This window comes from Chrysochloris asiatica, unplaced genomic scaffold (genome assembly GCF_000296735.1).
Source record: "Chrysochloris asiatica unplaced genomic scaffold, ChrAsi1.0 scaffold00125, whole genome shotgun sequence".
NCBI classification, from domain to species: domain Eukaryota; kingdom Metazoa; phylum Chordata; class Mammalia; order Afrosoricida; family Chrysochloridae; genus Chrysochloris; species Chrysochloris asiatica.
The window spans coordinates 4,906,061-4,918,069 of record NW_006408643.1 but is presented as its reverse complement, the minus strand read 5'-3'; the positions used below and the strand labels follow the sequence as shown (position 1 = coordinate 4,918,069).

At 44.0% G+C, this 12,009-nt stretch overlaps 1 protein-coding gene across 1 annotated transcript in view; it reads left to right on the top strand.

The window, feature by feature from the left end:
- LOC102812683 (hepatoma-derived growth factor-related protein 2-like) overlaps positions 1-12,009 on the top strand; it is a 32,121-nt gene that overhangs the window by 11,805 nt on the left and 8,307 nt on the right. The window contains exon 4 of the mRNA XM_006868924.1: positions 9,189-9,389. Within this exon, the coding sequence (XP_006868986.1) occupies positions 9,189-9,389 (201 nt within the window). The remainder of the gene's footprint in view (positions 1-9,188; positions 9,390-12,009) is intronic.

The following is a 12,009-nucleotide window of genomic DNA, read 5'->3' as shown; positions in this document are numbered from 1 at the left end:
AGGACTCTTGACCCCAGATAGACTAAACCAGAATTTACAGGTTCACAAGATTCCCAAGTTAGTCTTACATATGCATAAGAATATACATGTTGTTGTTGTTAAGTGCCTTAGAGTCGGTTCTGACCCATAGCGACCCTGTACAGGGTTTCCGAGGGTGTAAATCCTTATGGGAGTAGAAAGCCTCAACTTTCTCCTGCGGAGCGGCTGGTAGTTTCGAACCGCTGGCCTTAAGGTTCACAGCCCAATTCGTAACCACTACGCTACCAGAGCTCCTTAAGAATATTCATAAGAACTAGGAAGAAAGGCCTGGTGATGTATTTCAGGAAATCAGCCATTGAAAACACCATGAATCCCAATAGTCCAGTTCACAAGCAATCATGGGTGGCAGGACTGGGCAGCGTTTTGTGCCTCTGGACCTGGGGTTGCTGTGAGTCAGGGACCTCCATGAGTCGGGGGGGCTAACAGTGGAGAGATGCTTGAGAGCTGGTTGTTGCTGTAGGAGTTGCCTTCGTTGTTCATGTTCCAGTGTTGTTGATATCTGTCATATTGTCAGCTTGTGGTGGCTTGTGTGTTGCTGTGATTCTGGAAGTGATGACACTGGTACTTCAAATGCCAGCAAGCTCACCCATCGTGGATCACTTTCAGCAGAACTTCCAGACTAACACAAACTAGGGAAAAAGATCTGGTAGTCCACATCTGAAACCACTGGTCAGTGCAGGGTTTTCAGGATCGGGTTAGTGACTGACCTCATGGGCCAGGCTCCTCAAACCCCTGCAGGACACCAGGTTACATCCTCCTTCTGCACCACCCAGGGATGCACCAGACAGGGAGGTGACTCGAGCAGAGGGCACGTGTGATGCAACTCGCCTGATTCTCCCCTGCTCAGCTCAGATCATCCGTGTTAGTCTTGTCAGAAATTACCCAGCAGGACCCTATTGCGGGGCCTAACCCTTGCAGAGACAAAATGCACTTGGTGCCAAACCTTGACATTCTCCACAGGGACTGTGAGCCTGAGTTTGTGCGACTTTTGAACAGGCTTTTAACAGTGCGAATGTGGGTGGTGGGCCGAGTCCCTTCTGCTCCCCCTCTGTCCCACAGATGCCCAGCTCTTCCATCCTCCATTCCTGGTCTCTTTTGTGTCTGTCTGCAGCATCTGGCCAGTCCTGAGCCAGGACCTCTCCCCTTCCGGCTGTCCAGCTGCAGGGCCTCACTCTCGTCTGCATTCCTCTCTTGTGTGGATTTTGCAAACACTCCGTGCACGTGTGTCTTTATTCCCTCACCATGCTCCTCACCCTGTTTCAGTTGGCTCCTGCTGGATTCTCACTGAGACTCAGTGCCTTGTTTATTTTTTAATTTTTTATTGTGACTCCAGTGAAGGTTTACAGAGTAGATCATCAGGTTTACATTCAGCAAACATACTTTGCTTCATTACAATGATTGCAATCCCTTATTCACTTTCTTTTTAACTTTTTACTGTGGATTGAGTGAAGGTTAGCAGAGGAAATCATCAGCTTTACCTTCAACCAGTCATTCCTTGTTTCATCTAAATGAACAATGGTCTTAGCAGTATTTGCCCTTTTGTGATTGACTAATATCACTCAGCATACTGTCCTCTGGGTTCATCCATGTTGTGAGGTGTTTCTCAGATTCATTGTTATTCTTAGGGAATGCTTAAGTTAGTTTAACCAGGTTTTTGATGGTGAACATTTAGGCTGTCTGCATCCTTTTGATGTGTCTCTGGTAGACCTGTGTTCGTATCCGTTCTGCTCTTTCTGTCTCTTGACTGTTAACATTTAATCTATTTACATTCAGAGTAATTATCGATGAAGTAGGAATTGATTGCTGTCATTTTGCTGGGTGATTGTTTTGTGGGGCTGCTGGTTTCTTTGTTCCACATAATTTTCTGTGCTGTTGTTAGTGTGATTCCTTTTCATTTACATTTCTGTTGTGTTAATGTTTACTGTATGCTGAGCAAATAATACGAGAAGCTGGGTTCTATGAAGAAAAACGTGGCATCAGGATTGGAGGAAGACTCATTAACAACCTGCGATATGCAGATGATACAACCTTGATCGCTGAAAGTGAAGAGGGCTTGAAACATTTACTTATGAAGATTAAAGAGCACAGCCTTCGATATGGATTACATCTCAATGTCAAGAAAACAAAAATCCTCACCACTGGACCAATAAACAACATTCTTATCAATGGAGAAAAGATTGAAGTTGTCAAGGACTTCATTCTTCTTGGATCAACTGTCAACACTCGCGGAAGTAGCAGTCAAGAGATCAGACGACGTATTGCACTGGGCAAATCTGCTGCACAGGAACTTTTTAAAGTATTGAAGAGCAGAGATGTCAGCTTGAGGACTAGGGTGCGCCTGTCCCAGGCCATTGTGTTTTCAATAGCCTCATATGGATGCGAAAGCTGGACAGTGAATAAGGAGGATCGTAGAAGAATTGATGCCTTTGAGTTGTGGTGTTGGAGGAGAATACTGAGGGTGCCATGGACTGCCAAAAGAACCAATAGATCTGTTTTGGAAGAAGTGCAGCCAGAGTGCTCCTTGGAGGCCAGGATGGCTAAGCTTCGTCTCTCCTACTTTGGACATGTAGTCAGGAAGAAACAATCATTGGAGAAGGATGTCATGCTGGGTAGGGTGGAGGGTCAGAGAAAAAGAGGAAGACCGCATCATTGATGGACTCGGGGGTGGCAGCGGTAGTGAGGTTGGCCCAGGATGGGACATTGTTTCGTTCTGCTGTGCATGGGGTCGCTATGAGTCGGTTCCGACTCGATGGCACCTGACAACCACAACAACAATGTTTACTGAACCTTTCTGATTGTCTTCTTTTATTAAAATTTTGATCTGTAGGTGTATTAATCTTCAGGGTAAATTATAGGTTACCTTGTAATTTATTAAAATTTTCCATATTTAAAACAGTCTGTTTTACCTTGAAATCTCCTTCTTTGCCACTTGGCAGTTCTATATCTACACTGTTCCCTCTTTTGTGTAGATATAGAACTTCATTGTGAATTGATATCTCTGGTTCCCTATTTTCAGTCTTACTTTTTGTATGTAAATTGCTTTGCCTTAAATCTGTTTCTGGATTGCGTTCTGGGTGGTGGTGATCTCAGGTTGTTTGCTGGTTTCTTTGTTCACATAATTGTCTGCGCTGAGTTAATTTTGTGGTTTTTCTTTTCATTTTCATTTCTATTGTATTCATGTTTACTAGATCTTTCTGCTTTTCCTCTTTTATTTTGAGGTGTAGATGTATTAATTTTCAGAGTAAATTACAGATAATCTGTAATTTATTAGATTTTTCCTTATTTAAAACAGTCTTTTGTTTGAAATCTACTTGACTTCCTAGTCACTTGGAAGTTCTGTATCTACACTGTTCCCTCTTTTTGCTTTGTAGTAGACTTCATTATACGTTGATGACCTGGCTCCCTATTTCCAGTTTTGTAGAGTTGTTTACTTTAAATACTTGTATATCTGGACTGAATTCTGGGGGAGATTATTGTAGGTGATAGATAACCTCAGGTTCTCAGTCCAAAGAACACCCATTAGAATTTTTTTAAAGTCGGTCTCGTCATTACAAATGCCTTTCATTTCTCTTTATCAGGAAATGTCCTAATTTTGCCATCATATTTGAGGGACAACTTTGCTGGGTATATGATTCTTTGTTAAATTTTAAAAAAAGTTTTTATTGTGAATTATGTGTTAGTTTACATGGGAGAACATTATCTTTGCATTCGTATGTATTTCATTTCATTGCAATGATTACAGTCCCCTGCATGCATCATCAAACAACCAAAGGGTACACCCCACACACCTGCCCCCCCAGCCGCCAGCACACTGACCTTTTCCTTCCCTGAGTCCAGAGTCCCCAGCCGCTCCTTCTCTCCACGCCATCGTCTCTGCCTTCATCCCTGGTGTCACTGCCTCCCTGGACAGGGTCCCACACTTCTCTTTTTTCCCTTGATGGTTCCAGAGATCTCCGCTTCTGGACTGCAAAATCAGCCACTTCTCTCCTTTTTGTTACCTTTACCTCTCTAACACTTACTGTTAGACCTGATAGCAGTCATTCCCTATTGAACCACAGGAGTCCTGTCCCCCTCACCTTTTATCAACCCCATCCAGACATGTTGGAAACAACTCAGTGGAGATTCTACCTTTCCCGTATCCTCTGGAACTAGGTTCCCTATTGAAAGCTTATAAGACAGTCACTTCTTGCCTTTGTATCTCCCCCATTTTGGGTAGCCAATGTCTTAAGTTCCCCATCCTTGTTGACCCTGTGTACCAAGGGGGTGGGACTGATTTGTTGGCTCCTTTGTCATACTGTATCCACAAGCATAGCTCAAGTTCTAATTGTCCTGGGTTACTCTTTTTTTTTTTTTCCTCTTCTTACTTCCTCTAGTCGTGTTCTGATCATCCAGCCATTGATGCCAGGTCATATGGGTACTATCTGCAAGTGTGAGTGTTCTTGTGCATCTCCCATTACTTCTTCTCAGCTGGATGCTTCACAATCCGCTCTAGTCCTCTGGGGCCAGGTCCCTGCCCCTGGGCCCAGGTGTCCCCAGGTCTCATCATACTTCTGGTTAACTGCTGGTTAACCAGCTCTCAATGCAAGTTAACAGGAGTCTATTGAATGTGCTCAGACTTAGCACACTGGGTATATGATTCTTGATTGGCAGTTTTTTTCTTTCAGCAGTTTGTATGTGTATCTCATTGTCTTCTTGCCTGCGTGGTTTCTGAGAAATCAAAACTTAACCTTATTAGTTATGCTTTATAAAAGGTCATTGTTTTTCCCGAGCTGAGTTCAGGATTCTTTCCTTGTCTTTGGTTTTTGAAAATGTGATTATGATTAAGTCCTGGTGATTTTCTTTGGTGATCTTTTCTGTTTGGGGTTTATTCCGTTTCTTGTATGTTTATCTTCTTATCTTTCTTGATGTTAGGGAAGTTTTCTTCCAACAACTCTTCGACGATTTTTCTCTGTTCTTTTTATTGTCTCTTCCCGTTCTAGAATTCTAGTCACCCAGAAGTTGTTCTTCTTTCTAGTGTTCCACATAATTTGTAGCTTTTCTTCAGATTTTTTCATTAATTTGGGCTTCCACTGCTGTTGATTTACTCCTTTGCCTTTTCAACGTATTGTTCATTTCTGAAATCTTAGTTTTGATCTTCCGGATTTCTCATTGCAGATTTGGTATTGTCTCAAAACTTGCATTTATTTTATGTTTGTTCTTTTTATGTGGTGTTTTCCTGAATTCTTCTAATTTTTTTCTATGTTCTCCTTGTTTTCCTCAGTCTTTGTGTCAATCCTTTGAAGGTACCTAAATAATCATTCTTCATTCTTTTTTTTTTTCCAGTTAGTTCTGTGACCTTTTCTTCCTCAGAAATGTTTTCTGACTCTGCATCTTGGTCATTTGTTTGAGCCATTCTCTTGTTTCTTCATGTGAGCTAACATTGTCTGTTGTCTCCAGGACATTTGGGGGTTGTTGTATTTGCATTTAATTGATGACTGTATGCTGATGTGTTTATGTGCCCTCACCAACTGTCTCCTGTGGGTGTAGTTAGAGAATGGAAGCGTGTATACTGTTCTCGTTTGTGCATGACAATGTAGGGTGGGTTCTGCTGCTGTTGGCTGCTGTTTGTCATTGGTCAGGTGGTATAAGAGCTGGTATTGACGCTTGTCTAGTGGGTGGAGCACAGGTTGTGGCTGGGCTGTATGAGCATAGTTGCTGTCTCCTGTCGGGTCCACACACACACAAGAAAACAAAACAGAATTAACAAAAGAAGAGCCAATACTAAAAAAAAAGAAGAAATAAAACAAGCAGCAAGAGAGCGAAGCGTGCAGCTGATGTGAAGTGAGAGGAGACGCACAAGAATGCTCAAGCTTGCAGATAGATAGTACCCATTTGAGCTAGCTTTGATGACTTGATGATCAGAACTCAACGAGAGGAAGATAAAACAATTTTTAATAAAGGAAACAAGTGTATATTGCTACAATTTGAAGAACTTGACCTACATTTATGGATGTAGTAACTCAAAATACCAACTGAGAGGGAAGGAGTCTTCATATCAAGGATCAGTCCTATCCCCTGATCCTTGTACACTGGGTTGATAGGGATGGGCAACTTAGACATTGGCTACCAAAAATGGGGAGGCTATAAAGGCACGAAGGGACTAGTTTACAAGTCCACCACTGAATAGTTTTCATGTTGTCTATGCGGGTCTGGAGAAAGGCGATGGGGATCAGATTCTTATGATTCAGTAGTGAGTGATTGTTATCATGACTAATTGTGACTGTCACAATTGTAAATATAGAAGTTTTGTAACAAAAAGTTGAGAGAAGTTAATCTGACAGTCTAGGAATAGAGGACCCTAGAACCATCAAGGGAGAAGAGCATGAACGGAATGTGGGACCTTATCCAGAGAAGCAGCGACACCAGAGATGGAGGCAGAGATGAGGACATGGAGAGATAGAGCAGCTGAGGACTCTAGACTCATGGAAAGAGAAACGCTGTGTGCTGGTGGCCAGGAGGCAGGCTTGCAGAATGTGCCCTTTGGTTGTTTAAATGATTATATATTCCTGAGTGCTTTGGGGTACATTGGAAAAAAACAGAGGGAATAGAAACAAATACTGTTGGATGCATGGAGGGGATTGTAATCATTGCAATGAAACGAAATATGATAGGTTGAGTGTAAAACTGATGTTCTCTCATGTAAACTATCACTCAGTTCCCAATAACAGCTTAAACTTTTTTTTTTTTTAATTAAAAAAAAATTGTGAAAGCTGAAAGTCTAAAAAAACACAACAAGCAACAACCAGGAACAAAGAATGTAAGTAAAAGACAAAAGAGACATAGAAATGGAACTGCAGAAGAGAAAAATAATAAGAGAGGAAATAAAAGGAAGAAATAAAAATAAAAAAATCTTAGAAAAATCAGGCAGAGGGAAGATGAAAAGAGAAAGCAGTAAAGAATGAGCAAAAGGGGAAAAAGGGAGGAAATGAGAAACAGAAGAAGATAAGGAGATCCCAAAGTGGAGATAGAAAGGACAAAATTCAGGGGAGTGGCAAAAGAGGAGAGACCAAACAAATAAAACACAAACCCCAAAATCATACAAAAGCAGTGCAGCTGTTGGACCTGCAGACCACGGAGCTCATAGGGTGGGTGTGCGAGGGACGTGACAGCCGAGTTGCTGGCCCTAGATGGTGTTCCTGTTTGTGTTCAGGGCACTCAGTCTGGAAGTGGTTCATGGAGACCCTTGATGGAACTAGTGTAAGTGTCTGTTAGGGCAGCTGTGGGCAGGGTAACTGGTTACATGCTGGTCTGGTGAATCTGTGGGTTCTGTAGATCTGGAGCCGAGTCCACCTGAATCCAGTCACCAAAGTGTCACAGTTGTCCCCTGCCTCCCACTGGCGTGGCTCTGAACTCTCCAAGAGCGGAGACTGCACTGGGGGTGGATGAGGGTGGGAGTTGGCCACATTTCTGGTCACCAGGGAAGTGTGGGGAAAAGAAAGGATCACACTTTTCCTTCACCTGTGTGGATCTGCTCTGCCAGGCCACCTTCTGTTGCCAAACACAAGATGGCTGCATCGGGTCTGGCCGTTCATCACCATTCAGTCTTCCTCTTTCAGCATCCCTGCTCAGCTTCTCCTCCCAGCAGGCACTCTGAACTTGAGGGGTCTGAGTTTTCGTCAGTGTCTGTTTCATTTGGTCTCTATCTTTGGTGTAGAGGGTCTGTGTAGTATGGCTGCGTGTTGCTGGATCTATTAGCTCAGTGCCTTCTTGTGGTCTGTTTCACTCCAGGTTAAAGTGTGGTGCTGTAGGATAAGCTCTAGACCTCGAGGTCAGTTTGAACTGCAAGGTCGGCTGTTCAAATCCACCAGCTACTCCTCAGAAACTCTATACAGGGTTGCGATGAGTCAGAACTGACTTGATAGCAATTACATAACAATGAAACTTGCATAACCTAAAATCCACTGCTTTATGACCATTTTGTACAATTTTACACCACAGTGTACATTCAACATCCAATTCCAGAAAGATTTCCTCAGCCCCAAGGGAAGCCCGCCCTTGATCCCCAACTCCTCAACTGCAGCTCTAAGCCACCAGTGACCCAGTTCCTTTCTGTGTGGCCCTGGCCTCTTCTGGACATTGACATCAGTGCAGTCAGACACCACGTGGCCTTCTGTGTTTGACTTCTTGAATTGAGCACAGTCTTTTCCCAGTTCACCCACGTTGTAGCATGGGTCATGGGTCAAGACTTCACTTCTTTCTGTGACTGATTAATTAACATGCTTCACTGCTGACCAGATAGCTGGCAGTTCTAGTTTACCCACAGGCACCTCAGAAGAAAGGCTTGGTGATCAAATTCTGAAAAACAAGCCTCTGAAAACCCAGTTTTACTTAGACCTATGGGATTGCCTTGAGTAGACTTGCCAGTGACTTGTTCATTGTCCTCTATATGGATGGGCAGGACACCTGGTGTGGCGCTGTGGTTAATGTGCTGGACTGCAAAGTCAGGTTGAACCTCAAGGTTGGCAGTTGAAGCTTACCAGCCGCTCCTCAGAAACCCTATACAGGGTCATTATGGGTCAGAACTGACTCAACAGCACTTAACAACAACAACAGTATGGATTCGCAAGGAGCTCTGGTGGTATAGTATTTATGAGTCGGGCTATTAACCTCAAGGTTAGCTGTTTGAAACTACAGGAGAAAGATGAGGTTTTCTGCTCCCATAAAGATTTACGGATTTGGAAAGTCCGTGCAGGGTCGCAGAGTCTGAGTCAACTCCACAGCACATAACAGCCACTGCCACCGTATGGAAAGGCCGCCTAGTGTTTACCCACTTACCTGCGGGTAGAGTGTATCTTTGTAAAAGCTGTGTGTCTCTCTGTCTCTTGACATTAATTATTTAGGAAAGTGCTTTCTCAGATTGTCCGCTAGATGTGGCCGTACTGTGAAACAGCACCTTTCTACTCAGGGCGTTTGCCCAAGGTCCAGGCCCGATCGTGGCAGAGCTGAACCTGCTGTCCTGTGCCCTAACCCCTCTCGGGTCTGAGTGTCCCCCATCTGTAAAGCTAGTGGACACCGCGCTCTGAGTGTCCCCCATCTGTAAAGCTAGTGGACACTGTGCTCTGGGGTGCCTTCTGAGAACATGGTGATAATACACAATGTCCACTCCTCAGCCCTTAAGCTCCTCAGACAGCGAAGCCCCCAACGCTGACCCTGTGGGCGGGAGTGACGCCGACGAGGACGGTGAGAATCGGGGGGTCATGGCTGTCACTGCTGTGACTGCTTCAACCACCAGTGACAGGATGGAGAGCGACTCGGACTCAGACAGGAGCAGCGACAACAGTGGCCTGAAGCGGAAAGCCTCAGCAGTAAAGGTAGGGAAGGGGCTTGTGTGGGCCGGGGTCCTGAGCGAGGTGTCAGTAAAGGTAGGGAAAGGGCTTGTGTGGGCCAAGGATCCTGAGTCAGGCTTCAGCGCTGCCTTCTCACACACTAAAGCCTCGGTCGGCAGCTTGCTTTATCCTTGTCTTCCTTTTTTTTTTACATGTATGCATTCTAAAAAGTGAGATACCATTCACGTATAAAACTCACCCTTTCGCAAAAGTATAGTATTTGTTTTTAGTGCACCATCCTCGTTGCCACTGTCTAGCTCCAGAACATTGTCACCACCCTAGAAAGACACCTGGTGCCCGGGAACTGTCACTCCCCATTCCATACTGCCTTCAAGCCCTAGGAAACCACTAATCTACTTTCTGTGTCTACAGATTTGCTGGTTCTAGAGGTTTCATTATGGGGTTTTTGGTAACTGGCTATTCACTGAGCATAAAGTTCAAAGTTCATTTACATGCAGTGTGTATTAATGCTTTTCATTCATCTTTCTAGCAAATAATTTTCCATTGTATGGAGAGACCCCAGTTGGTTTACCCATTTAGCAGTGAATTAATAAACACGTCCATAGTTTCCATTCTTGGCTGTCATGACAAATAGCCGTGTACCCATTTCTTTGTGGACATGTGTTCTCATCTCTTTGGGATATATTCTTTCCCTCGCCTTTTATGATTTCTAAATATTTGGGTGCATCAGCATTCGTAACAAAAGTTTTAAAAATCAGGAAAAAAAACAAAGGCTGGCGAGGGTGTGGAGAGATTGGAAGGCTCCTCGTGGCTGGTGGGACTGTAACGTGGTACCACCACTATGGAAAACAGTATGGTGCTTCCTTACAAAGTTGCCAGTAAAAACACCGATCCACTACTTGCTGTATAGCCTGGGGAAATAAGCGAGGCAGCAGGAAGAGATGCGCGCTCACTCAAGTTCGTGACAGCACCATTCACAGCAGCAGAAAGATGGAGACGACGACGTAAACGCCCATCAGTGAAGAGTGGATACACAGACTGTGGAATACTAAGGAAAGCACCTCACAACATGAGTGGACCTGGAGGACATTGTGCTAAGGAAAACTAGTCAATCAGAAAAGGACAAGTATTGTATGAGACTACTACTATAAAAAGTCAAGAACGGTTTTCACGCTAAAAGAAACATTCTTTGATAGTTCATTACCAAGGGTGGGAGGGTAAATCGGTAACTGTTGCTATGTTCCGTCGAGTTGGTTCTGACTCATGGTGACCCTGTGTAGAGTTTCCAGAGCTGGACTGTACATCTTTGCAGGAGCAGAAAGCCTCATATTTCTCTTGTGGAGCTGCTGAGAGGGTGAAACTGCTGACATTATGGTCCACAGCCCGTTGCTTATCATACAGTTAGTTCTACTGCGCTCCAATTGCTAGCTGTTGTTGTTAAGTGCCATGGAATTGGTTTTGACTCATAGTGACCCTGTATGGGGTTTCCAAGGCTTTAAATCTTTTTTTGATGGGAACAGAAAGCCTCATCGACTGCAGACCTGTGGTTCTTAGCCCAGTACTTATCCTGTGGAGCCACCACGTTCCATGACTAGCTTTTGTTGTATGCAGTTGGGTCAGTTGATAGAGGGTAAAAAATAAGATGAATATTTGGGTGCAGAAGGCAAGGCCCAGGTCAGATCAACAAATTCTTTTGGTTAGACGTTGTTTGTACTGTTCTTTGAAATGTGTGTCCTTGGATAGGGTAGAGGTGCATCATCAATACCCCGGAATACCAGACGAAGTGGGTTCAGGGCAGAGCTCCAAAACTCTGAACCACATATCTAGGAATACTGAAAAAGTTTGAAGGTTTATAGCTAGTGGAATGTCTAGCGGAAGTTAAGAAATCTCGTACTTTAGAATTTGCCGGGCTCGGAGGCCCAGAGTCGACAACTAGGGCGAGACTCAACGGCAAGACCAAGTGGGGGAGCAAGCAGATTCATCATGGAATTACGTTGTGGGAACCTCGGAGCAAAGGTGGACAAAATACTTTGTCAGTTTTGCTTTGTTCTGATTTTTTTTTTTTTTTTTTTGGTATCTGTTCATTGGCACCCCCACTGTTTGTGCACCTCCATTCTGGTGACTAGATGGGGTGCCTAAGTGAGTGGACATCCCCCCCAGCCCACCACTGGTGGGTTCTTCTGCCATGCATGCACACAGATACTCTCAGCATTTGCAGAAACAGGCAGCCCAGCAGCCAGCTCTGAACTGTGTATTAATAGGGAAAAGGCCAGAGCAAAGGGTGTGAAAGTTTACAAACAAAACAGGCCGAAAATGAACTCCTGAGCTACAGTATAACAACCAACAGAGGCAGCTTGAAATTGATCAGGTGGCCCTGAGGGTAAGAAGCTGAGAGAGGATATTAAAATCATACTCATATTAGGCTACAGATATTTTTTCTTTTTCTTCTCTCCCTCCTCTCCCATTTCTGCGATTATAGACGACAATATCCAATCTCGTGGTTTTTTTTTTCTTGTTTCTTAATTTTTGCTGTTGCGGTTTTGTTGTTTTTTATTCCCCCTTTTACCTTTGGGGGGACTCTATCTCCCTGTAGTACCCAAGAAGAGACAGCAATTGCTGCCATACAGTCAAGCTACAATCACAC